The sequence below is a fragment of the Glycine soja genome, chromosome 4, assembly GCF_004193775.1.
Source record: "Glycine soja cultivar W05 chromosome 4, ASM419377v2, whole genome shotgun sequence".
Classification (NCBI taxonomy): Eukaryota; Viridiplantae; Streptophyta; class Magnoliopsida; order Fabales; family Fabaceae; genus Glycine; species Glycine soja.
The window spans coordinates 45,594,219-45,621,474 of NC_041005.1; the positions used below are offsets into that span (position 1 = coordinate 45,594,219).

The following is a 27,256-nucleotide window of genomic DNA, read 5'->3' on the forward strand; positions in this document are numbered from 1 at the left end:
AGAAACAGCAGCCTGCAATCACCCCCCACTGAAAACCCCGCTCTCAGAATCGAAAATTGAAAACACCGCTCTCAAGAAAACAAAGAAACGCTTTTAGGACATGTTCAAGACTGGCAAGAATTTATTCACCAAATCCAATTCAAAGAAAAAGTGAATAACAGAGCAAAGGTTTTCTTGAGAAAAAGAACAGGGAGAAAACAAATCGAAAAACAGAGAAACGAATAAGAGGAAACAATGATGGTCAATCTGTTAGGAATTTTCTCAGGAAAATGAAAATAGAAAGAAAACAGAGAAGAGAAAAAAAAAAAACCAAATGAACAAAACAGCGGGAAGAAAAAATCAAGGTGGGTGGTATCGCTTCGATTCCATGTTAGAATCATGGTTCAGACTTCAGAGGAGGGGAAAGAAGGGAAAAGTATAAAACTAAAAGAAGGATTTTACTCAAATGTGAACATGAGCAATTAAAACCAAGAAACAAAATCACACATAACATAAGAACTAAAAATACAATTAAACCTAAATTATAAACCGAAGTGGTTTCACCAGTGACTAAACATTAGGTTCAAACCAAAACACAAAAAACAACAAGAACAAAAGAAGACTAGTCGTTTAGTTTCTTTTTTCTTGGTACAGGAAAAAAAAAAAACTAGTTGTGTAGTTTCCACTGAGTAGCATATAGAACCTTCAAAAATAAAAAGTAAAACGACAATAACTTTAAATAAAAAAGGAATGAAATCTTAAGAATATTATAAATGCATAAATCTTTAAGAATATTGTTATGCTTGAATAACTAATATCTTTGGACAAAGACAATAAAAAAATACCTTTCTTTTCATGTTTGATATATTTTGTTGTGTCCATATGATGAAGTATTACCCAGTTCCGTTATCAGAATTAGCATGAACTACCATCTTTTCGCGGCATTGTTCTGGATTCCATCTGGTGATTGTGCGCTCTTCAACGGTGTAGTTTGCCAAACATAATGGAGACTCATTGCTGCCACCATTTCTATTGACATACAAAACCAATAAGATTTTTGCAACGCCTCCAAGAAGTCGAGTTGTGCAATGAACATCAGACCATACTCTCAACCTTCCATTTAGATCTTTATCTTCCTCATCTGATAAAACAAGCACACCATACTCCGAATGGACCCGAGCTGGATGGTGACGATAGACAACGAAATCTGCACCATACTGAGCTCCTGACCTCACTACCCAGTTTTTCATTCTCAGGTGGGAATAAGCCTTGTAGAAACAGGGGAATGTTTCTTTCTTTGACTTCATGTAATGCCACAGCTCTTCATCGGTTTGGGAACTAGTATCATCACTGTCATTATTAATCTTAAGGCATTTCAAGGAATAGCATAGGTAGAATGCCTCCTCAAAGCTTAATTGAAACCGGGGTTTGTCCTTTTCAACTGTTCTCACAGGTGAGCCAAAACATGCTTTATCGAGCAAATGAAGTTGTTCTGCTTCCACTACTAAGTGTACACTACTACCAGAGAGAAATCCACGAGTATCTGATTGAACTAGAGAAGACTGAATTTGAGATACAATCTTTGACATGGGTTCCTTGAGCGCTTCAGCTTGTGCATCCTTTTTAGCTTTTGCATCTTTTCCTTTCCATCTTGGTGCCATTTGGACTCACAAAATGAGTAAACAGATGTGTCAAAACCAAGTCAATCAAAAAGGTAATGGCAAATGATAGGAAAATTTCTTGCAATAAAAAGGTGGAAAAGATTTTCAAGTTTCCCCAAACAATCACCAGAATGCACAGAAAAAGCTGTCATTTGCTTGGCCAACTCACAATTTACAAACATGAGCAATTTTGTACACTTGCTAAAACAACCATCAAATAAATTATATTAGTTTACTTGAAAGGATTGAGTAAAACAAAAATAAATCAAATTTGCTGAAAATCAACATAAATCAAAGGAAGAATCAGTCTATTTATTGTGTCCAATTGTGGACGTAATTTGGAGGGTTAACTTTGCATATCTGATTTTTATCAAAGAGATGAAAGAGCTATTAGGATAATTTGTCAATCCCCAAATAAAAACATAAACTAGAGTTAGTTAAGAGAGGTGAGTGCTAAATGAAATGGTTTCATGCGCTAAAATAGACATCTTACTATAAGCTATGTAGTCAATAGCGCCGCTACACCGCGAGACTCTCTTCCTTTGGAAGCAATCCTTTTCAAGACACGATGGACACTAAATATGAGCACCTCTCCCGTCACGCGTGTTTTTTTGTGGCGATTTGCGAAGCGACACTTAAAACTATCGCTAGAAAGCGTCCGCGCCGTCCCTCTTGCCTCCGAAATTTTCCACTCTCCCTTCTTCTATCTCTGGTCTAACGTCCTAGTGAATTAGGACTTCAGACTTCAGTGGAAATGGGTCATGCATCACATCACAAATTCAGTTTTCCAAAAAAAAAAAAAAACCCATAGGATAGAACCCTGAATTATATATATATTTTTAAAAAAATTGTGGCTTTCTTGCTGAAACGTGAAATCATCTCAAAGGTATGCATAGGTATTAAAATACTATGGGAAAATCAGAAACCCAGTGACCTTGCAATGGCGAAAAGGAAAGAGAATAGATACGTGAAGAAACAATTGGTTTCAGTTCAGAATAGCATAAAGAGAATCATCTTGAATAAAGGGGGAGAGAGATTAGAAGGACGTACCGGTGTCAAGTAGTAATTTGAAACGGCGAAATGTGTTGTTGTGGACGTTTGTTGAAAACAGAGAGACAGCAAAATGAATGGAATGGATTTGGATTTGGGAAGAAAGTACTCCCTCCACCTCATACCCATTGACCTATTTTTTATTTATATTCCTTGAGGTTTTAATATTTAAAAAAAACAAAAATATAATTGAAAAAAAATCTTATTAAAAAGTAATTAAACAGGTTTTTTTTATCAACAACATAATTAAAAATAAATAAAAATTTGATGATCCGCAGTCTTTTTATCAGTAAGAAAGGAAAAAAAAGAAAATCAAGTAATTTGAAAAGGGCAAGAATCCGTTGACAAAGCTATTCTTCCCATTCCATCAACAAAAACAAGGAAAGTAAATCAAGTAATTTGAAAAGGGCAAGAATCCCAAAAAAATTCAGCATCAGAGATCGATGACCCTACACTCATTTAAAGATTTAAAAAATCAATAAAAATTTAATTACTCGTGATCGTATAAATTTTATCTCTTAATCCCTATAATTAAAATAACATCAATTTTAATTTCCACACATACTGTTTTAATGTTTTGTAGTCCCTCTATTTTAATGCCGAACATTTGGCACCAAAAGCTTTTGAGAAAACTTAGTTTCATGGAGTCTCGTTGAGCAAAACATAAAACTTTTTTATTACAATATCAACTCTTATTTCTTTGAAGGTTAGTATAAACACAATGAAAAAGAGATAGAAGGATCAAAGAAAATTACAGAGTGTTTATCCTAGTTTGTCTAATCAACCAAAATTACATCTAGTTTTTTTTTTTTTTTTACTTCAACCAAGATTTTTTTATATACATCAAATAATTTATACAGGTTAAAATCCATTTCGTTTAATCTAAATATTATTTGGCTTTATCATCCTCTTCATACATCAAATACGTATTTTACATCTATCACTTCCTATTATTTCCTTATCTCTCCTGTTAGAGATTAGCGTGTTCAAGAAATATTTCCCATCCAAGAATATTAAATAATGTGTGGGAAATTTATTTAACCACAGATCTGTAATTTGACTATTGATAATTATTAATTATAATATTTAATTTGCATTCCGTTGTGCTTGATAGTCCAACTTATAGATATGCATGTTTTATACCATTTCTTTTTATACTTTTTGTTTAATCTATTTCAAGGCCAATTATATCTATGGGATGAATTCAAGAACATAAAAACCTCCAATTTCTTGTAAAGAGCTGAGCCACCTGAGATGAATTAAGTTGAAAGTTGAAGTAGAAGCAGTCAAACATGCAGTTTCTTTACCAAAATAAAATTCTGTCGAGTTTATATAAACTTTCGAGTTTGATAACCTTAATGAAAGAGCATGAAAAAAATTTCAAATGAATATTTGTCAAATAACGAAAGCAACACTACGTAACAGTTTTACAAGATCAATCACTATCCACATGCAAAGCATGTTTAAGCAATGCTGCGTGTTGCATCCTTCCCTCTCTCAAAAGGAAGGAGCATGTTGAGCACATACTGGTTGGTTCCTGCAAATTATCAGTACCAGCTCAAGTTATTCCAACTTTAGATGGAAGCTTCCCAGTTGGTAGACTAGAACAATATCACAGGTACTCGATCAATGATTAACTAAAAAATAGTACTAGTAGGTATTCTTATAATAGTAATGTTTATTTTCCTACAAATCTTACTACTACTTTATAAAAAAAAAGTATTAAATGAAAAAATAAATGAATTTGATGTCTTGGAAATATAATATGCATTCAATACTTACCATATAAAAAATTAGGAAGATGAGTACAAGGATATTGGATAAGCATTTAGAATTATTCTTCTCCCAAACATCATCCAGTCATACAAATTAACTTGGGGGATTAAAATGCATGTCTGTACTTTCCATTCAGTCAGTTATCATAGACATCAATGTGTCCAAATGCATCCGTACCTGGAGGACATTCCAAAGCAGCTTCAAGAACTCTATGGTGTATCCCACGAGAATCAATGGAGCATCCACCTCTATGATGATGTCCAGCTAGACATACCTTAACACAATTGTATTTGTGTATCAAATTCATTATTTCATCATAATTCCACACAAGTCCCTTCTCACTTGCCGCGCCAGGATCAAGAGGCAGATAGATGGCAACAGATAACCACTTTCTGTTTAAATTTTGTTGCCTGAAGGAGAACACCATCCAACCATTCCATATGTTCCTTTCCAATTGCTCCATTAAACATGAGAAACCTTCTTTCAAGCCCCTCCATATTTACTGGATTGTTCTTATCTTCATTTGGATTCTTCTCCCTTAAGATGTTCAAGGCCTCCAATCTTTTAGGATAATCTTTTGGCCAACCAATGGCACTGATGTCATAGCCATCCAGAACTACAAATCTATATTCAGGCACTGGTGAGAAATCATAGTAAGCACGGCCATCAAGTGTTTTTGATCTTCAATAATGGAAGTAACTCACAGCAGAGGAAGATTGTATAGGCAATGATTGCCAATCATATGATACACAGGTCCTCCCCTGAACATCTCAAATTCGTCCACTACTTTCTTAATAGTACCAAGAGACTGATATTTGGGGCAAAATCCATCAACAATATCTCCAAAATTAATAGCAAACTTATGCTTCTGATGAGTGTTCCATTCTTTAACCGCTCTCCGCAACACAAAAATACTATGCCTATAATACCATGGAACACCAAGGAATGAGCGGCCATCAGGAATGTCGGCATATTGGACATCAGAAATCAATCCAAAAGAAAAAAAGAGGCTGTATAGTAGCTAGTCCATTAGAAGAAACCATGATGTCTCTCTCTGCGTGACCCTATAATACATTTAACATCTATAAAGTCATCCAAGTAGTACATTCCAAGAACAATCTTGTCTGAAATAACACATACAGGAACCAGCTATCTCATTCTCAAGCTCAGCAATTATTCAGAGAATTAGAAGGGGGAAAATACACAGCACAAACAAAAAACAAGCATATTGTTGGGTTGCTAACTTGGCCTGTTTCAAATTATCTGATTCAAAGCATAAACAATATCTTATAAAAAAAAATAGTATCACCCCCCTCCCCATTGCATACTGGAGCTTAGAGATATTTAAAGAAAAGACTCTGATGAATGAAGGCCAAAGCAGCAGGTATTTGAGATGAGCAACCTCTATTTTCTTTTCAATTTGGAAAATTGCATTGTTTGCATGGATGCAAAGTTGAGGTTAATAGGAGTTTCAGAATTTACTCTGCGTTTAGGGAAGATGAAAGAAGGTTAATGGCTAAAGAATACTATGAAGAAAACATAGATATGCTTTTCAATTCAAAAAATTAGGCTTCATCATCACATAATTCATGAGAAAGTGCAGTAGAAAGACATTAACTTGGATTCTGCCTCTTCTGTTTCATCACCATTTTGTTCTAAGAATCATTGATGTCTAAATACGATAATATAGTTTCATGAGTTTAGAATTTCAATAGTGATTATAAATATTAATAGTTATAGATAATAACTACCTGAAATTTAGACATGTTAATGAATTAGAGTAACTCGGTTAATTTAAATAATAGTAGTACGTATTATTTTTATCCTCTTACTAAAATTTCTAAATTCTCTACATCTAAAGATCATAACCACACCATTCTAAACATGTAATAGCAATGTATTAAAACACCATATAGAATCTAGCATCACCAGTCACAATCAAAATTTGGCATTCTTTGCAGCTTCGTAACTCTTGAAAGCAATTTAAATTAGTAGTATATGTTAAGCACAATTTACATTTTTGTGCTTTCCATTCAAGCTCATTAGCAGTATGTTTATGCGACAATTTGAACTCTTGAAAACGGAATGTCTGGGTTATGCTCCACCCGAGACAGATTATTAGAAATTCAAGGTGGGTAAGTTTTATGAATGTTGCCAAAGGACAATATCGATCTTAATTAGAATCTCAATTTATTGGGCATCACATTGCAAATTCAGTTTTCCAAAAGGCTCAAATTGGATAGAACCTTGAATTATATTATGAAAATTCGGATTAATGTGGCATTCTTGCTGAAACATGAAAACATCTCAAAGGTATATTATATAAGAAGTAATTTGAAATCAGAGACCCAATGAGTGACCTTGCTATGCCGAAAGAGAAAAGATGAATTTTGCGAACAAAGAAAGAAGCAATCGTACCGGTATTAAGTAGTAATTTGAAACGGCTATATATGTTATTGTCGTTTGTTGAAAACAGAGAAGCGGAAAAATGAAAGTGCGCTAATCCCAATGAAATTGAGCCGTTAAGTTAAGGCGTAGTTGTCGTCATTTACATGTTTACATGCTTCCACTAGATTTTTTATACTTACTAGCATTGGAACCCGGCAAAGCACGGTTTTTTTTTTATAATAAAAATAAAAGTGAAAGAGAAAAAAAAATGTTTAAATTTGTTTAAAATAATGTTAATTTGGACATGCATTCTACTAGCATTGGACATTTTTTTTTATAATAATAATAATGTTAATTTTGTAAAATAATTATTATTATTTTATCTATTTATTGATTTTTTTTGTTTGTATAAAACAATCTAGTACTACAAATATAATGAAATGGGAGATTTGGACATGCATTCTACATGATATTTTCATAATTAGTCCAAAAAAATTCTTCCAACCATCTTAAATTACATTTTTTTTTCTCTTTATACGTGCATTTGCACTTCTTAAATGTCCTTTTTTTAGATAGGCTCTTCTTAAATGTCTATTCCTTCTTATCTACTACTATTTTGATTTGAATGGTTAAATTGAGTTTAATTATTTTTAAAATATAAATAGTAAATATAATCTTATATCATAATTTAAACTATTTATTATATATCTAAAACCTAATTTATATATTTAAGGCTTAAATACTATTTTGGTTCATTTATTTTATCCAATTCATAATTTTTGTTTCTCCATTTTAAAATAGAGACAAATGATCTATATTTTAAACAAATTCATAATTTTTGTTGAATCTTCAATTTTTTTATGTTTTATTTTGATCTAATTGAATCATAGATCTAACATATCCAGTTAACATACTACCAATAAATGATTTAATTAATTAAAATGCAAGAAATAAAATGGGAAAATTGAAGGGACAAAAATTGTGATATTCCCAAAATAACCAAAATTATACTTAAATTATATGTTTAAATATATTTATTTATTATAATTGTAATTATTATATAATTTATATATTAAAAATATTTATTTATTACTCAAATTTTAATCATATAAAAAAAACTATCATATATAATATACAAACTAAAATACTTACAAAACTTTAATTATCTCTCAGTCAAACTATAGATTAGTTAGGATGAATCTGAGAGCTAAAAAAAATAAAATACTAACATATATATATATATATATATATATATATATATATATATATATATATATATTAATTTCTCTCATACTTTAAATCTTTGAATTCGTCATTCACCCATACATTTATTAAAAGTAATTGCTACACTTACGAATGTAAAATCAAATAAATTCTTCATTCACCCATACATTTACTAAAAGTAATTGCTACACTACGAATGTAAAATCAAATAAATTCATAACTTGTAGCTTCTGGAACGCTACCCTTAACCGTACGTTATTGCTTTATGGTATGTTTTATAGGAAGAAAAGAAAAAAAAAGAAAAAGAAATGGATATGGATAAAAATATTTTTTTTTTGTTTAGATGAGGAGAAAAAGAAAAAAAATTAATTTATAAAAACAAATTTTATTTTCTTTCTTTTCACTTTCCTTTCAATTTAAATTTCAATTTTTTTTCTTTCCTTTGGCTTTCCCTCGTTCCAAACATATGGTCAAAGTCTTTTAACTTTTATAGTTATAATAAAATGTGGAACATAACTTTTTTTTTCGGGGTGGGTGGGTGTTAATAATGTGAATATGCTTCACCTAAAAATATTACTTGAAAATCAGAATTGAGAAAAAGGCTACGTTCGAAATTATTTCCTCTATACATGAGTATAAAAGTTAATATTCTTAATTATTGATAATAAAAAAAATCATAATTAACTATTCTAACTCATTCATTCATTCATATATATAAAATATTCTAATTTTTTCATGATTGAAACTGTATCCTTTATACTTATCACTTAAAAAGTTAAAACATTTTATAAGACCTCTATCATTTGTTTTGCCAACCAACTGTTTATCATTAATACTTAAGACCAGCTTAATTTTAAGTGGCTGTTTAAGATAAATGAGTGAAATACAATTTAGGCTTACTATATAAAATACTATCTCTCAGTTTCAAATTTAAGACTTTTTTTAAAAAAATTTGTTTATCCCTTTTTTTCATAAGACTCTTTTTAAATTGTTTTTTATTTTAATTATTTTTTGACCAAAATATTTTTAGTTACTTTATAATGTTATGTATTAAAAAGATAAATACATCGTATCTCTCTTATAAGAACGGAATACAAACTTTAACACGGTAAAAAATAATTAAATGAAAAAAATGTTATAAGTTCCAATAATTTTAATAAAATAATATAAATTGTTAATTATTAATACTATAAATTATATTAACTAACTTCAATAATTGAAGGATGTGAATAAGTTAAAATAGTGTTTTGTAATAATTAAGGTTACTTAAGTTATATTGAGTTTTTTTTAGTTAGAAAAGATATAATATGATGATAGTATAAAAAAGTAATAAGCAAGACAAATTACTATTACTTTTTCAAGTAATATTATTATTAAAATTTAATGTGATTTAAGGAATAAAAATAAAATGAATAGATTTGTGATTGAAAACAATAACTAGCATTGATAAGGCGATGAATAAATAAAAGAAGAAGCAGTGACGCAGTGGGATACGAGAGAGCGCGAATGAAAGCTGGACTTGTGCAATAAACGAACAACAATAACAGAGACAGTGGTTCTCACTTTCCGCAAAAGCGAATCAATTACGCCACGCCAAAGCCACAATTTCACCTATCCAATTATTCACGACATGTAACAAAACGACAACACCACTTTCGTCGTTCGCCGTATTCGATTTCAGAGTACCGTGGCGTCCGGCCATGGCCCTGCGAAACGGCGGCAGAAAAATCTCCTTCGAGGTCCTTAGCGTCGAGGACGAATCGGATCCAACGGAACGCAATCGCAAGAAGCGCAGGCACCGCGCTTCGAAAAAGAAGAAGAAGCTTCTCGATCGGGCCGATTCCGATTCCGCGGATCCGCGTTCGGCGCCGTTGGAGAATGGAGGAGCCTGTAACGGATTCGAGCTCGACGCTAGCAGGTACTGCGGCGGCGGCGGCGGAGGAGGAGGAAGCGTTGTCGTGTGCGAGGCGGAGAGTGTGTGCGCGGTTGCGGAGGCGCGTGGGGCGGAGAGTGAGGAAGCAACCGCCGTGCGCGGTGGCATCGAGGGGTTTAATTTCGGGGAATTGAGGCAGAGGAACGTGAATTGTGGGAGTTCGGAGGATTTAGCGGCTTCGGTGGTGGTGCGAGATGAGAAGGAGGATGGCGGTGTGAATGCAAGTCCGGTGGAGAAAGCAACGAACGAGCCTGATAGGAATGTGGTTAAGAAATTGGAGACGGTGGAATCGTTGGACTGGAAGCGTATCATGGCGGAAGATCCGAATTGTGAGTGCTACAATGATCCTTTCCTTGCTTTGCATGCATCCATCATATTGCATCTCATAGTTATCTTTTGTAATCATAATGATAATTATTCAGAAACGATTATAGTTCAATGGATACCACTCTGTATAGTGGCAGGGTTTGAATGACTTGCATGCTGTTCTAGGTTCAATTCCCATTACTGCTATTGTATGCCAAAAAATTTTATAATTAAATAGATGATCAAACTGCAACTAAATATTTTACAACAAAATTACGCATTGGCTTCTAAGGGGAAATGGCTGGAAAAATGGACCTTGGGTTGGTTCTGTGTCCCCTCGTGTAATGTGATTGGTGGCATGGTTAATGGGCTGCTACAAACATTGACTGAATAATACATGGCATCAAGGTTTTGAATTACGGTTTAATTGTAATACTTGATATTGTGGATAAATGCCGGCTGCAATACAGTTGCGGAGATCCTAAAATCATTAACGTAACAGCTGAAATTGCAGTTATGGACTGTTTCTTAAAACCTTGCATGATAGTGAAAAATATGGGCAGTGTACACAGGAATAAAAGTTTCAGTTGCTCATTTATGAATAAAAACTAGTCAAATGGTCCGTGTGTGTGGTCCTCTTTGCCTGAAGTGATTGGTTGCCTGATTTTCTTACCCTGTTATATTTATTTTACCTGGGGTATGTATTCTTCTTTTCTGCCGAATTAACCTTGTGGCAGTGTGTTTTGATGTCAGTTGTGTTTTCAGTGGAGAAGTCTCCTGTATCATACTTTTTGGAGGAAATGCACAATGGAAATTCTTTACGCAGCACAACAACTCTTGGGAATGAAAAAGAACGAGAGAGAGTTTATGACACTATCTTCCGCCTGCCATGGAGATGTGAATTGGTATACTTCCTTTTCTTGATTTAAAAGGAAAAAGAAATAGAAAAGAACTCTAGTTATAGTTTTGTGATGTTAAGGCATTCTACATTTTATGTTATATCTTAAACGTGAAATGCAATTGCAGCTTATAGATGTTGGCTTCTTTGTCTGCTTCGATTCATTTCTTTCGTTGTTAACTGTTATGCCAGCGAGGATCATGATGACCATTTGGAGGCTTCTAAAGACAAGGTTTTCCACTTTTCCTTAATCCCCCTCCCCCTTGTAAAAAAGTGTTAGTTGGGCATGCAAGTGAGGAATAAGGTGACAGATTAAGCCTACAACACCTGTTTCCTTAATTTCAATTTGTGACATAAGCAGTGTCCATCTAGTACTACAATCTTAAAGTTCTTTGGATATTGTCATAAATATTTGAATGAGAATGACAGAAGAAAGTGTTTTTTCATGAACCACATCATTCCAAATTAGCAGTATGTTCAATTAGACATTCTATCATATGATATAGGTCTTAGTTTTTCTATCTGGATTCTATTAGTCCTTGATTCTTGGTTAGCTAAATAACTTAGACCAATCTCTCCCTAATACAGAATATGCATGTTTTGGTGCTTTGACTTTGTATCCTCTTTTTTTGTTCAACTCATGTTCTGCTTTAAATTTGTGCTAGTCTGTCATGGTTTCCAGTATTATAATATGGCCTAATTATTCTCATGACAGGCAGTTCAAGAGGTTGTCTACAATGGAAGTTTCTGATTTTGGCTGTTTTCTTATTTTGAGTAGTGGTGTTGTTCTTTTGCAGCAAACAGGTAAAGTAGTTCTCTGCTTCCATGAGTATATGTTATATAATTTCTTTCTTGTATTGTTCAAGTTTAATATTTTGCTAATTTTGTTTTATTTATCCTCTCAAATGTGCTGCGACAGATATCAGCTTAATATATCATATGATCCGCGGTCAAGGAACAATAAAACTATATGTGGTCTACAATGTTTTAGAGGTGAGCATAAATTTATTAGTCTGGATTATGGCGAATAATTAGCTCTCCACACTGCCAAATATCAATCAAAGTGAATATTTATGAGTTCAACTTAGATACATTGTTAGGATAAAGATTTTTACACTATCAACTAATTAAAAATCATCCTCGATATGACTTTTAAAGTAATTATTACTAAAATCAAGAATCTTACCAAGTATGGCAATCCTTCATTGGAGGAAAGTGTAAAAATCTCAGTGCATTCTAATTAAATTCTATTTATAATATATATTATATTGGGTTTATGCAAGCAAGATCTTGTGGTGACAAAGTAAGGGAATTTCACAGAATATGGAATAATAAAGTTTTGCTTTGTAATTAATTTGTAAACCATGAAACTCTGACATCAGATGAGATAAAATATTGCTGTATTTGGAAATAATCAATATGCTATCTCCTTAAATAGCAGAGTGGTATTGGCCTGGGTGAGATTTGGGAGAGCCCAAAATGAAAATATGAAAGAAGGAGCAAGATGGATGTTGGTGTGTAAATGATTTTGTAATAGTTGTTTGAAACATCATATGGGGTATTCAGTGGCCTTCTGGTATTTAAATGGTTCAGTTCATAAGTACTGAGAATTGTAATCCAAGTGGCTATATCTTTTACTCTTTAGTTGCCTCTTGATTGCATAGGTGTGTGAATCATAATGCTCCAAAATGTAACTTACCCTGTAAGTTTGTAACTGATCTTTCAACTTCTTGCAGATATTTGATAAATTATGTCAAAGTTTTAATGGGGATGTGTTGCAAACATTATTTCTTTCTGCTGAAGGACTTGCAAATTGTCCCCCAGAAAGCATGAGATTCTGGATTTGGAGATTTATTTCAGACCAAGCTTTAGCGGTGGCTGCTTCAAATATCCTTCATCTTTGTTTTTCTTCCGGTTCTTTGGTTAACTATTTTCTTTTGTGAGGGCAACTTAAGAAACAACAATCATTGGTTTGGTTCCTTGACTAGTTTTACTTGTTCATTCTTTTATCTTATTAGCTCAGGCAATCACTTTATCAACCTGTATAGTTGCTCACAACAACGCATTGTTTGCTTTACTGGTGTCAAATAATTTTGCTGAGATCAAAAGCAATGTGTTTAAGCGATACAGCAAGGATAATGTTCACAGTTTAGTTTACTTTGGTAAGTTATCTTGCCTACAATGGTTTCTTTCCTTGAATTCGGCTTATTTGGTACAATGTTCTGTACTTCTCCCTTCAAACATTACATGGATCTAATATAATTTTTAGTAAATTAGGCAGACCCCCCATTACACCAGATACCCCTCCATTTTTTCACATTACTTTGAGCCCCCCTAAGGGGGGGTTTCTGTAATGCTTTTTACGCCCAAGAGGGGGAGTGTCGGTGTAACGAAAGCCCAAAAATTAAAGGTTTTCTGTAGGATTAAAAAACAGAGGGGTATCGGATGTAATAAGGGCAAACCTTAGGGGTGGAGGGGGTCCGTGTAATTTACTCTATAATATTTTATGTCCACATTTTAAGAATATTATTTGAGCTAGTTCTGTCAATAGTTAATTTGTTTAGGGTTGTTGAAAATAAGATTCAAATATTTTGTATTTATTATATATTTGATTTATAGGCAAGTCATATTTGATTTAGAGGAACAAAATCTCCTCTAATTATGTGTATTTATTGTAATAAGCATATATAAATCAAACTGTCATTCAAACACACAGTTTCAGCATCCCTTGCATCTACCCTAGCATTTAGGCTTAAGGCCTATCTCAACTCCACAATACTGCCTTATTGCACTTGGGCAGTCCTCACCTTATTAGCCGGTTCCCTAAGTCCAAATGTTAAGATTGATTGTTGGCTGAATCCACCATTGCTATTATGTTAACTGATCCAATTCACAGCACAACTTTTAGCAATATTATTAGTAAGGAGAATGTTGGAGAAGGTAAAAAACGTAGCATAGGTAACGGCATATACATTGACCCAAATTATTGCACATAGATTTGCGTTTGGTCCATAATTCTTAGGGCAATCAATGAAGCAATTATCACTTTCACGGTAATCATACAATTTTATCTCACAAAATTTTGCTTGTCACTTTTGTTGGCCCTTAATGTTCAATCCCAATGGAAAGAACAAGCAGAAGGACAATGGTGGATTCAACAAAATAAAAAACTTAGCATTTAGGTTAGGGCCTAACTCAAGCCCACCAAACCAACTTATAAGGTAAGGATTGCTTAAGCTTTATAATCTCTATTTAAGCCACATCTCTAGTCAATGTAGGACTAAACCACCATCCTTGAGGCTGCAATTAAGACAACCCCCAAAGAGGCTACAACTAAGGCGGGCTAGGGGTGATTGCATTAAAGGTGTCTTTCCACACTCCCCCTCATGTCTAGGGTTACCAATCTGGAGCATGACAAATGTAGGTGGCCAAACAATGGATCTAAGATAGGTTTTGGTACCATCTTAGCATTTGGGCTTAGAGCTTAACTCAATCCCACAAAACCTGGTTGTAATGTGAGACTGTCCGAGCTTTATAAGCTCTATTTAAGTTATATCTCTAGTTGATGTGGGACTAAACCGCCACCCTTGATGCTGCAATTAAGGTAGCCACCCAAGAGGTGGCAATTAAGGCAGGCTAGGAGTGAGCCAATTAAAGAAGCTTTCCAACAAGGGTTATATGCCTTGTGGTTACTTAATTCTAAGTTATAGTTATAGCTACAAGGCATCTTAGTAGTTACTTAAAATTCTAGGCAATAGTTACAAAAAATCTTGTCCCTGTAATTGCCACACATCAACCTCCTTAATTGTTATTTCTGGTCACGTTTTTCTTCTAGGGATTTTTTTTTTTGTTATTTTCTGGGGATATGCTAAGTTTATTGTAAAAGTAAAATCATTTTCTTGATCCCATATTCATATTATTTGTATGTAGGTTTTGCAATTTGTTTTATTGTTGGACTTGGAGAGGAGAGGAGAGGGATTTTGATAAAAACCTGTGTTTGGTACTTTGGTTCTGAAGTTTGGCGGGAAGGGAAATGAAAATGAAAGGGAAAATCCCTCTCTCCTTCCACATATGAACCAAATTGCTCATTAGTAAAATAATTTTGTAAATTGTTTTTGGTGTAAACTTCTATACAATGCATGTATACCTATCTTTTTTCTCATTGGTTCTTCTAACCTTATAATTTATTTTATTCCCCCCCCCCCCCCCCCCCCTTTTACTTTTGGTGACAAGCAGATTCTGTAGAGAGATTCCACATTTCATCTTTTATCTTATTCGTTTTGGCTCAAAATATTCTGGAGGCAGAGGGTCCCTGGTTTGAAAGTTTTCTCATAGTAAGATTTGGAAATATTTTAGCTCCTAATATTACTGAAAGAAAAAATTGTTTATCCTGTTCTTGACACATATTTTGGATGGTGCAGAATATCCTCTTGGTTTATGTATGTGAAATGATTATTGATATTATCAAGCATTCATTCATTGCTAAATTCAATGACATTAAGCCTATTGCATACTCCGAGTTTCTTGAAGATCTATGTAAACAGGTATTTTCATCCGATTTCATGTTTGTGGATTTTATTTATACAGTATGATGGTTAAAAAGGTGTAGACAACTGGAACCATTTTAACAAGAATTTGTTGTATTTTCATTCAAATCTCAACTTAAAATTTGAAAACCCGAGTGAATTTTTGAGCTACACACTTGTTGGAGAACAAGTGTGAGGTGAAATCCCATATCAGGTAGGAATGAGATAATTGAGCACCATATAAAAAAAGATAAGATCCATAAACCTAAACCTTAAAGTTTTAGGTTAAAGTGTGGTGTTAAGTTCACTTATGTGATTTGTTTGTGGTCCATTAGTGAAAATCTCTCTAGTGTTTATCCCCTCGGATTTCCCAATAATTGGTATCAAAACCGATGGATCAATGTGGTGCTAGCTCAAACAAGTAAAATGACGATGGTGGATCCGTGGACATAGGGATCCCTTATATTGAAAGTCTTCATGACGGGTGAGTCCATGCACAGAGGCTAGACAGAGGGTTTCACAGGTGTTGCAGCAGTGCAAAGTACTAGAGCATGTTGGCAGCAATGGCTAGTCGAGTCAGAGCAGTCACGGTTAAGCTCTAAGGACTATCATGGATACTCGTGGATAAAAATGGCATCCACTAAAGGAGGAGGTTATCATGTGGAAGAGACTCACATTTGAGTGAAAGATGATTGAAGAACAAGTGTGAGGTGAAGTCCCACATTGGATAGAAATGAGAAGGTTGAGCACCATAAGTGAGGATAAGACTCATAAACTTGAGCTTTAAGGTTTTAGGTTATGGTTTAGTGTTAAGTTCACTTATGCGATTGCTCATGTCCCATTTGTTAAATCTCCCTGGTATTTATTCCCCTCGGTTTCACAACACCTAAATGCACCAAAACTTTCCATGATTCAACCACAAATACCTTTGGAAATCCTTTCCTGGAATATGCTTTAATGGGAAAAGGTTTATATGCTATTTTGTTACAGCAATATAGTTCAATTTTTCTTAAACAAGTTTGGTCATTTTTCTCTTCAAGTCATTAATTGATTTCATTTTTTAATGTTATTTGTTTGATTCCATAGTGAATTCATTTAAGTATGAATCAGTTTCTTCTCCATTTGAGCATGAAAGTGTAATTTGTGTCCGAAAGCATATGGTATTTGACTGATACTTGAGAAAGCTTATTATTACTTTGATAATAATAATTTATAATTCTGAATCTTAATATTATGACAATCAATTGCATTAACATTTTGTTCCTTTTCTTTGATGGAACATTCCAAAAATATACGCCTGACATTTGACTGTTCCATTCTGTAGACTCTAAATATGCAAACTGAGAGTGCAAAGAAAAACCTGACTTTTGTCCCCCTTGCTCCAGCATGCGTGGTAAGCATATAAGATTATAAATTTTAAATGTCCATTGGGTTTTTCTGGTTTTTTGGTTGCCGATTGAACAGATGTGCACCTTTTCCTTTTATAACTCGTTCTTAGGTTATTCGAGTTCTCACTCCAGTATATACTGCAAACCTTCCTCCCAATCCCCTTCCATGGAGGCTTTTCTGGATTCTGCTTTTTTCAGCAATGACCTATGTCATGCTCACAAGCCTCAAGGTTCTCATTGGCATGGGACTACAGAAGCATGCCACATGGTATGTTAATCGTTGCAAAAAGAGAAAACATCATTTTCATGAAGATTAGTTTGGAAGGACAAAATACTGCTTTCTTGACTTGATATATAACCTGTTTACCCAAGGATTCCTCCACTCGTTCCCGAATCCCGAAAAAACATCTTTTGAAAGACCACAGGGTGATAATTCAGGAACACTTAGACTCCTGAATTATCATCGGTGCCTGGCACATACGGGAACAACTTTTGGTTTATAACTTGAAGGAAAACCTATAGATGGTTTCCCCTTCCAATTTTGACAGCAATATATAATTTGATTATTACTGAATAATAATAGAATGTTATAGGCCTGCATAATTGCAAAGAATTGCAATCACGTCTCTTCTCCTTTCAATAAAAACAATAACATATTTTTGACAGTTTTTGAAATTTAATATGTGAACTAGTAACAAAAATATGAGTAAACTATCATTTAAATAACTTGATAATGTTGTCACATTAGTTATGGAACTAAAGAAATCTAAATAAATCTCTAAAAGGCAATTTGTCAATCGTATTAATCTAAAATTAAAATAAAATGTTAAGTGATAATATTAAGAATATTTAGAGACTTAAATAATTTTTTTGATGATAGAGACTTAGTAAATGGATGAGTTTAGAAACTTAGATAAAATAATTAAAAATCATTTTAAATACAAATTTCATGATAATTATTATAAAAATCAATCATCTATGTAATTAAATAATAATATAAAATATTTGCATATATTTCAATTAAATTCATAAAATAATACGAAGAGGATCGTTGCATGAGTTGTAAATTTTATGCTACTCGAATTTTATTCTTATGAAAAAAAAATGAAATAATTAAAAAAAAACAGACTTATTTGAAATTTTCTCAATTTTAAATACTAACGTAACGTCATAAGATATTAAAATTGTGATGTATTCAACTTGTAAATGCCAACAAGTGTCCTAGGAATAGTTAAAAAAGTTAAGAGTATAATTTTTTTATTAAAAGACTAAATTGTGTTCTCCATAATTATTTTTGTGTGTGTTATCTTATAATTTATACATTAAAAGTTTTCTTATTTTAATTTCTTAACTAATGTGTTTAAAACATTGGCAAGACTCTATTCAATATACATATAGGCACTTCTCCACATTCTTTCTCAAGTAGTGTTGGTTCTGAGTACATTGCTCGTGCTCAACGAGTTCCAATGGAGAAAGAGAATTGCATGAAAATGAAGAATAGAATTGGAAAGTGGTTTGATATTCTATACGCTGACAACAATGCAGTGGAGACGAAGAGATTTGCTGGGGGAGAGAAGACGATTAGTCTTTCCACGATGAGGAGACAATGAATGACTAGTAAAAATGTCCTAGTTGAAATTTGTTTTATAATAGAAAAAAGAAATAAAATAAAATAAAAACAACAACACTGAAGGTTGAAAATTAGACTTTAGCTTGCAACTTGGACCTATTTACGTATTTCTTGATAGCTGTTATATCCATTCTCCTTTATTTATCCACTTCCTTTTTCTAAGTAAATAGGAATAAGTAAATAGGAAGGTGTATTTTTTGAAAAACAAATTGAAAAGAATAATGAATAAATAAAAAAGGAGAGTGGATATAATAAGTTCTTTTTTTTTAGTTATTCTTTTGTCCAATCAAGTGATTTAGAAAGGAGGTTGTTAAATTGAGTTAATTTGAAGGGGCCAACTTATTTAGCTTGTAAGAAACATGGATTAAATTTTAGCTCCATTTAATTTTGATAAACTCGATTCAGTTTAAAAATTTGGTTGCCAACATCCGTTTATTAAAACTTATTTTTTATAATAATTATTGTAAAACTTATACCTAAAAGTGATTTTTAATTAATTAACAATGTAATTTTATTTTATATTTTTATAGATACTTTTGATATTATTTTTCAATGAAAATATAACCGTGTGCGCGCTTTCATTGAAAAACAACACAAAATAATACATATAAAATAAATGTTAAAATATGTTTTTTTCATTGTAAAATTGATAAAGTTCAGATTTTGTTCTTGCTGAATATTTTGTTTTTTTTTCTTCATAAATTATAATATCTTTTTTTGGCTCAAAGCAAAGCAAGATTCGATTGTATTTAAACCTATGATATGATTTTTACATCGGTTATATATAAGTATAATAATATTTTATACATCAATTATGCATATAACCGATGTAAAAAAATTATATATATAGGTTTGAATATTTGAATCTTGTTCCAAGAAAAAAAAATAATGACACTTAATTTTACAAGGATGAAAAATTGATAATTTTTTTATAAGGATGAAATTCAAACTTTACAAATTTTAAAAAGATTAAAAGCATATTTAATCAATGAAGGAGTTATTCTTTTTCTATTACAAGAAGGAAAAATTCAAACAACATAAAACAAAGAAAAAATAGAAGTAAGGAAATGGAAACTATTAAACCAAATATGTCAAAAAAAAATTAAAGAGATAAAACCACGTTTGGTGATTTCTTCCCTTCATTGGATTGGGTTGACTATCTCACTCACTTAATTCTGGAAATGAAAACCACGTTCCTTGCAGTAGATGCTTTCCTTGACTACAAAAATAGCGTTTTACATCGGTGGAAAACGCTTTTCAAAGACGGTGGACGACTTTCTTTGAAAGTAGTGTCGTTGAATGCGGAACCTTCTACGACGGTCGTAAAAGGACCGTCTTAGAAACATGTCATAAAGCAAATCGTTGCTTAGCCAACAATGACGTAGAAAACACTAGTGTCTAAATCGGTTAGTCTACGACCGATGTAGAAACCTGTGTTTTCAGCTTATTCATTTGCCTCAGATCTTGAGCCAAGTTTTCAAATAAACAAGTATCATAATTTCAAAAGCCAGTCATACATCCATATGAGACTAAGGATGATACATCCAATGAAACAAGATTTACCAAAGCATCTTAAGTTAAATCTAATATTGGGAATACTGACATTTCATTGAAAGCCCAGGTTAAGTGTGTAGATATACCTTCTCATGGTGCCCTTTCCCCTAGTTCTAACTAAAACAACCATCTTTATCAACTTTTCCCGATTCATTTGGATAAAGGCAAAGAAGAAAAACATAAATTTCACCCTAAGCAACAGAACCATACAAAGATCCCAAAATTAATGGTAATTAACTTGAGAGGAAATATATGACAAAAAAAGATGACAAAAGACAAATAATCAAACAGTCTACATTGTATAATTGAAGCATACATAACACAAATTCTACTGGAACAACATAAGTAATTTTATATGAACTTTTCATAGTAGCACCTATAAAAACTTAAATGCACATGCAAATTCATAACAAAGAATATATATGTTGCTTATTCCATATTGAAGCCAAACAATTAGATTTTAAAAGATGTCGTGCTACCCATCAAAACAGAACTCGACTCTTAGGCTTGGACACTGTGAATTCAACTACAGTACTATACTAGATCATATCAATATGAAGGTGACAACCATGAGATAAATAAAGCCCATGTGAGTGTTGCACAAAATCCCTATTCTAGAAAGGATAACAACTACATCTTACATCAAATGAAAATGCATTAAGAAAATAAAATTACAACATTCAATCTAAAGAAAAATCAACAAAGTAGCATATATAATACAGAAGGATCTTATATAAGGCGTCCTCAGTTCAGGTCTCCAATATATTTTCCGCATGGAAACAACTCAGAAGAACGAAAATTTTATTTTTGTTCATCCTTGGAGGCAATGTGAAAAGTTAACAGCGTGACAACACTGAGTTAAATAAAGCCCACACGTGTGTTGCACTAAATCCATTTTAGGGGAGCAAATGAAAAAGAATGACTAAGACCTCCAACAAGAGTATATATAGTTGTGGCACCATAGAATTTACTCATCAAGGAATGAATAGGGTGTATTTGAGGAGTACAACATCATTACTTAATCAATATATATATATATATATATATATAGATTAAATTTGAAAATTATCCCGAAACAATTAAAATTTTAGAATTTTAAAGCTTAATCAATATATATTTTTTCAAATATACTCTAATCTAATACATCATTGCTAGTGGGGTAAGTATAAGAATTAAGTTATTTAATAAGGATAAATTCCATAAATTATCAAAGTAAAGTTTTAATTTTAATTAAAAAACAGTATAAAAAATTATCTAATAACTATATCTAATTTTTGTTCATTACCATAACTATAAACTCGAGTTCCTAGATCTCTAGACTTTTAGCTTAGTAATCCAAACATTTTGTAGTTCTGTAAGTATGATTATATTCTAAAGTCTAATTGTCCAAGTTACTTTAAAATGGCAATCTCAAATCCCTAATTAACAGAGTATACGGTACAAAAAACAACATTAATCAACAAAATGCAAGCTATAACCTATGTAGAAAATCAGCTCCAACAAAAGATTCCTATATAATAACTACAAATTAACAATTCTAACCTAGTTACAATAATTTAAAATAAAATAGTAAGGACAATTCTAACCTAGTTATTCACACTGTTAATGTAAAACCTACAAATCTTAACATTGATTCATTTAAATAATCAAACTTAACTACAAATTTTATAGTCATTCATTTATTCAAACAAATGAACTTAAATGAACACTGAATTATTTTTATTTTTATCTAAATCACGTGAATATTTTCTATTAAACATGAATAATTTTTTTATATAAAAACGTATATGAAAATATACAAAAAAAAATAAGTAAAATATATATATGCAGATGTTCCCTTGGTAACTATTCCACAATCAATTAGGCATATGCAGATGTTCACAATATGAAAGAGTTGGCAAACATGTCATTATAAAATTGAGACAATATAAAAGACTTACTCTTTCAGAATATCAGGCTTTCTGTCTTTTCTATCAATAGTATAATCATTTATTCTCACTTCTGCATGATTATAGAAAAGACTAATTTGAGTGACATGCTAACCTTGGGGTCTTGTAGACAAATAAAAAATCTCTAACCTGAGAACTACAAGGATATACTTCTGCTGAACTATTCAATTTATCAGCATCTGTGTGTACAAGCATGTTATCCTTAAGAGCAAATGATTGTCCCGCTATAACATCTGAATCATGAAGACTAGCTTGAGAGCCAGTTTCAAAATTTGATATCTCTCTGATTTCAGATGATACAGGAACAAGTTGTTCAATAAAAGCATTAACAATGTTATCAGTTTTCTCCTATAAATCTGATTGAATACCACCTTTATCAACAAAAACATGATCCCTAAAATTAGAATCATAAGAAAGGCGAGCCCTTACATTCTGACCAATAATAGACTTGAAGAAGTATCCTTTGATGAATTTGCAACATCAGGCATGGTATTATTTACACCCTGCCCATTTTCAAGATCAGCATTTTTACCATTGCTATGCTTCTTAAATTAGAATAAACAAAAATTCATTCTGCAAAATCACATCTTCCTTGGGAGGAAAATACTCGACCCTCATCTCTGTGACCTATAAATTTTCAATTTCAACAGTTGAAGATATGCACATAAAACAATGTTATTAAACTAACTATTTTCATCGGCCCTCATTCTCACCTTCACACTATTAACTTCTATTAAGAACTAATACATGACATATACCAAAAATTCCACTAATCAGAGAACAACATTTGGAAACTAACTATTTTCCTCGTTGTGGCATTTTTACAAACATCTTGCAAGCTTGTAGTATACTAGATTGTAGGTAGTAATTCACAGCATGCATTATGCGACTAATTAAGTAGGGTTTAGGGTTTAGAAACAATTAATTAAGGTTTGAGAACAAATTACAATACAAAAGAGATATAAGAGTGATTTTTTCATGATTGGAAAAGGGGAAGGGAGGTGAGAGAGATTACATTTATAACAAAACTAAAAAATTAATATTTATCAGATGAAAAAAATTACAATTCAAGTGCATACAAAAACCACGAGCCAATACTTACTTTTGGTTTTCTTAAAATAGAATGATGAAAACAAAATAACAATACACAAGGTGTGTCCCTCGTATCCATCTCTTGCACATGCCTGCTTTGCAGCTCCACTCGTAAAATAAATTTTTAAAAAAAGAGGTTAATTAAATTAGTAAACAAGGAATGAGAAATTAAGGTGGAGCTCACTGTTTTGAATCGAAATCAGTAGGAGAGGATGTGGAAGATGAGGTGGACTAGGTTGGCGCAGAGAAGGAAAAGGAGGAGGAGGAGGAAGAAGAAAATAGTGAAGCGAAGGAGGAAGAAGAGGAGAAGGAGTGAAAAGATTATGGAAATGGGAGAGTCCAGAAATACCATTCAAACATGGTTAGTGTGAGAAGAAGAAGCCGTGACGCCACGAAGAAGTCGAGCCGCCGCGTGTGAGCTCCTTCAGCACTGCGAGAGAAGAAGCCGAGGCGATGAAGAAGCAGGAATGACAGAATGAGAGAGAAAGGGTCATTACGCTACCCGATAAAAGAGAGAGAAAGTGAAAATTTTAAAATAATAATCATTCAAAGACATTTTTGAACTTTATTTTGAAGTATTCAAATACGGTTGTGATATCACCGTCTTTAAAATATTTCTGATATAATCAATTATTGTTTCAAAGACAAGTTTGAATTGATATAATCACATAAGGCTTACTCTCATATTCAATTATTGGCTTGATAAAAGTGTTCCATAGAGGAATTTAACCAATAAAGATTATCTAAAAGAAATTTTAACTTTTTTTGAAAACCTTAATTATATTTTTAGGTTTCAAAATATTTTTAAGCCAATCTAGTTCAATTTTGAAGCCTTAATATTTAAACGACACTTAGAACTTTCCTCGTTTTTTGGCAAATAGTCAAACAATTCATTATATTTAGTCATTATTAATTGTAATTATGTTTCTATGAAAATTTGAATATATTCTCACACCATTGATTAAATTAAAATAGTGATATTTTAATCCAATGTCGAATATATATGTGCAACCAAGAAGCTTTCGTGGAGCAAGAAAAATATCCATCCTTAACTTAATATTTCTCTTTCTAAATTTACTATTAACCTTAATGTGTAATTAACATATCAATCAAGGTCATTAACACCAAAGTTAATGTAGTCAGCTTTTCATCAATTTTGTTAAGCAAACATTATACGTGAAACCAAACACACACTTTCTTCCAAAATTGCTTTATTTTCTGCTCCTGTATGACCTCAAGAATCCTAACGTAAGGTGTCCTCACAATTGGAGCTCCCATTCTCCTCACAAGCTCTGGGATCATATTTGATATTTTTCGTGAATTTAGAAATGAAACTAATCGTTGTACATGTTTATCCGTTAAAGCATATTTGGTGGCAAATACAGAAAGCACTGGACAGTGTAGTTGTGGTTTCATGACACTACAACACGTGTAAACTTTCCATTATTATATTGTAGCCCTCTTTTGCGTCCTCTGTTATGTATCCTTAATTTATAGATAACACCTAAGAATGATATCTATCTTGTGACCATAATACACTTCAAGTGAATGCTAACCCATAATTGGCGCATGAGCTAAGTTCAACCAATTAATTCCTATCAGTTTTCTTCTGCTTCCTAAGCCTCCTGTTTCTGCTAAAGCTTGCAAAAAGAAACAAGTTCAATTTGCCTCCATCACCACCAAAGCTACCCATAATTGGCAATCTTCATCAGCTAGGAACACTACCACATCGCTCCTTCCATGCACTCTCACGCAAATATGGCCCTCTCATGTTGCTGCAATTGGGCCAAATTCCAACCCTAGTGGTCTCATCAGCTGAAGTAGCAAGAGAAATAATCAAAAAATATGATATTGCCTTTTCCAACCGCCCACAATCTACCGCTGCTAAAATATTACTTTGTGGATGATGCAATGATATAAAAAACAAAAAATATTGAACATGTTGAAAACCATAAGTAATACATTCAGATCAAACAGGGAAGAGAAGAAAAATAATTTGATTGGTGTGTTTTATCTAAAGGGAGGAATAGACTTAGTAATTAAGATTGAGAGCACTCGATTTTATTTAAAAAACTTTGTTCATCACAAAGTTCAACCTCTATGGATCATAATGTGGGTTGCTGTTTATAGAAGATAAGGATTGAATGTGAGAAAAGAAAATGAACCACGTGCAGAAACCCACTTTCCATAGAAACTGGAACAGAAAAACAATCGGGGAATAAAGGAACTAAAAATTCCAATGATGTGGATTTTTCAAACTACGACGAAGAGTGGAGACAAAAGAAGAACACATGTGTGGTTGAGCCTCTGAGCCAGAAAAAGGTGCGGTCTTTTCGCTCCATCCAAGAAGAGGTTGTTGCGGAGCTGGTTGAAGGTGTACGTGAAGCATGTGGTAGTGAAAGAGAAAGACCATGTGTGAATCTGACTGAGATGCAGATTGCGGCTTCGAACAACATTGTATCTAGATGTGTTCATGGACGGAAGTGTGATGATAGAATTGGTGGTGGTGGTGGTGGTGGTAGCAGTTGCAGCTTTGGAGTTCTCGGAAGAAAGGTTATGAGATTATTATCTGCTTTCAGCGTGGGTGATTTCTTCCCTTAGTTGGGTTGGGTTGATTCTCTCACTGGCCTAATTCCTGAAATGAAGGCCATGTCTGTCACAATAGATGCTTTCTTTGACGAGGTCATTGCAGAACATGAAGAATGATGAGTCTGATGTTGAGGACTTCGTGGGGATACTCCTTCATCAGCTTCAAGAGTGTGGAAAACTTGATTTTGAACTCACCAGAGATAATCTCAAAGGAATATTAGTGGTCTCTCTCTTTCATTCTCCCTCTTTTTACATATATTACTTGAAACTGTTTGTGGGCATCCAATATGTTATCCAACACAAGTAAAAATAAATAAATATAAATATAATAAGGTTTATGATTCTGATAGAAAGATAAACATAAATAAAAATGAGAGATAAGTGATGTATCACTATTCTAAAATTATTGTTCCGGAAAAAATGGTGTGTGAATATTGAATAACAAGCTAATTTGTATATAAATTTCAGGACATGATAATAGGCGGAAGTTACACTACTTCAACGACTTTAGAATGGGTTTTTGCAGACCTCATTTACTGACGAGACACTTATTATACAAGGATCATATATTCCTTGAATTTTGAATCTTTTACACCTTATAAAAGATTTTTTTCTTTTTGTGTGTTGAGTGATATTTGCATATATCGCAATATTTATATATTCCTTATTATATTCTCTATTTTTATGGAAGAAAAAAATATAAACACAAATTTAAATATATGTTTTTATTATTTAAAAATATAAAAAATACGATAATTCTATTTTTATATATTAATTTTTACATTTAGTTTATATTATTTTTTATCTCTCTTTCTATTTTGTGATAATATCACATTTAATATGTTTTTTTCTTCTTTTGATCTCTCATTTATTTTTTAAGGTATACACCTATTAATGTTTGAAAATACTATTTTCCAAATATAACTTATCTATTAACAAGTTTTTCTCTTTTATTATCATAAAATCATCATGTGTATATGCACACCCTTGTCGACCTTGTGAGAATTAATTGTTTTTTTACGTCCGCATCTGAACGGACAGGACAACCATTAACAAGTGCACCTAATATCTATCCACTCTCACTCTTACAAATATACACTTACTAAAAGAGTAATTTGTGCAACGCACGTCGAAATTAATTGGATGAAAACACAATAAACGAAAGATACATATATTATATTATTAATTATAATTATTATAATAATTAAAATGTCAAAAATTATAATAGAGTATATCTTTTTTAAGAAATTCTGAGTTAATTTGGAATCACCTATCTAGATGATATATTTTAGATCAAGGGTCGCTACCGGCCC

At 32.5% G+C, this 27,256-nt stretch overlaps 3 protein-coding genes, 1 non-coding gene and 1 pseudogene across 7 annotated transcripts; 2 read left to right on the forward strand and 3 right to left on the reverse strand.

The window, feature by feature from the left end:
* Positions 1 to 713: 713 nt before the first annotated feature.
* LOC114409883 (tRNA-splicing endonuclease subunit Sen2-1-like) lies at positions 714 to 2,817 on the reverse strand. Of its 3 annotated transcripts, none has more exons than XM_028373533.1 (3): positions 2,691 to 2,817; positions 2,134 to 2,362; positions 714 to 1,645 (listed from the first exon to the last, which is right to left on the reverse strand). In XM_028373533.1, exon 3 carries the CDS (start codon positions 1,638 to 1,640, stop codon positions 873 to 875), a length of 768 nt encoding a protein of 255 aa, XP_028229334.1. In that variant the 5' UTR covers positions 1,641 to 1,645; positions 2,134 to 2,362; positions 2,691 to 2,817; the 3' UTR covers positions 714 to 872. The 3 variants fall into 3 exon arrangements, with proteins under 3 accessions (XP_028229334.1, XP_028229333.1, XP_028229336.1); XM_028373532.1 differs by having other exon boundaries at positions 2,134 to 2,383; XM_028373535.1 differs by lacking the exon at positions 2,134 to 2,362.
* A 1,785-nt stretch (positions 2,818 to 4,602) lies between these two features.
* On the reverse strand, positions 4,603 to 5,509 carry LOC114410878 (annotated as a pseudogene).
* Positions 5,510 to 9,532: 4,023 nt separating this feature from the next.
* Positions 9,533 to 17,751, forward strand: LOC114409884 (protein POLLEN DEFECTIVE IN GUIDANCE 1-like). 2 transcript variants are annotated; one of them, XM_028373536.1, is made up of 11 exons: positions 9,535 to 10,340; positions 11,071 to 11,222; positions 11,344 to 11,447; positions 11,931 to 12,019; positions 12,135 to 12,208; positions 12,952 to 13,102; positions 13,210 to 13,377; positions 15,452 to 15,549; positions 15,637 to 15,759; positions 17,066 to 17,134; positions 17,240 to 17,751. In XM_028373536.1, exons 1-11 carry the CDS (start codon positions 9,779 to 9,781, stop codon positions 17,444 to 17,446), a joined length of 1,797 nt encoding a protein of 598 aa, XP_028229337.1. In that variant the 5' UTR covers positions 9,535 to 9,778; the 3' UTR covers positions 17,447 to 17,751. The 2 variants fall into 2 exon arrangements, with proteins under 2 accessions (XP_028229338.1, XP_028229337.1); XM_028373537.1 differs by lacking the exons at positions 15,452 to 15,549; positions 15,637 to 15,759; positions 17,066 to 17,134; positions 17,240 to 17,751 and adding an exon at positions 15,146 to 15,412 and having other exon boundaries at positions 9,533 to 10,340.
* A 3,300-nt stretch (positions 17,752 to 21,051) lies between these two features.
* On the reverse strand, positions 21,052 to 21,138 carry LOC114410979. The gene has a single exon (XR_003666368.1). It is a non-coding gene; the product is annotated as a small nucleolar RNA Z159/U59 (small nucleolar RNA).
* A 2,437-nt stretch (positions 21,139 to 23,575) lies between these two features.
* LOC114410879 (cytochrome P450 71A8-like) lies at positions 23,576 to 25,955 on the forward strand. Its single transcript, XM_028374788.1, has 3 exons — positions 23,576 to 23,715; positions 24,957 to 25,159; positions 25,546 to 25,955. Exons 1-3 carry the CDS (start codon positions 23,576 to 23,578, stop codon positions 25,953 to 25,955), a joined length of 753 nt encoding a protein of 250 aa, XP_028230589.1.
* Positions 25,956 to 27,256: the final 1,301 nt, after the last annotated feature.

Bases quoted from the DNA above. Each gene is read 5' to 3' on its own strand.
- LOC114410879 (XM_028374788.1), top strand. From the start codon at position 23,576: ATGAGGTGGACTAGGTTGGCGCAGAGAAGGAAAAGGAGGAGGAGGAGG. The intron at 23,716-24,956 runs GTTAGTGTGAGA...AATTCCTATCAG, and splicing joins AGAAATACCATTCAAACATG to TTTTCTTCTGCTTCCTAAGC. The intron at 25,160-25,545 runs GTCTCATCAGCT...CACTTTCCATAG, and splicing joins GCCAAATTCCAACCCTAGTG to AAACTGGAACAGAAAAACAA.
- LOC114409883 (XM_028373535.1), bottom strand. From the start codon at position 1,640: ATGGCACCAAGATGGAAAGGAAAAGATGCAAAAGCTAAAAAGGATGCA.
- LOC114409884 (XM_028373536.1), top strand. From the start codon at position 9,779: ATGGCCCTGCGAAACGGCGGCAGAAAAATCTCCTTCGAGGTCCTTAGC. The intron at 11,448-11,930 runs GTTTTCCACTTT...TTCTCATGACAG, and splicing joins TGGAGGCTTCTAAAGACAAG to GCAGTTCAAGAGGTTGTCTA. The intron at 17,135-17,239 runs GTAAGCATATAA...ACTCGTTCTTAG, and splicing joins CCCTTGCTCCAGCATGCGTG to GTTATTCGAGTTCTCACTCC.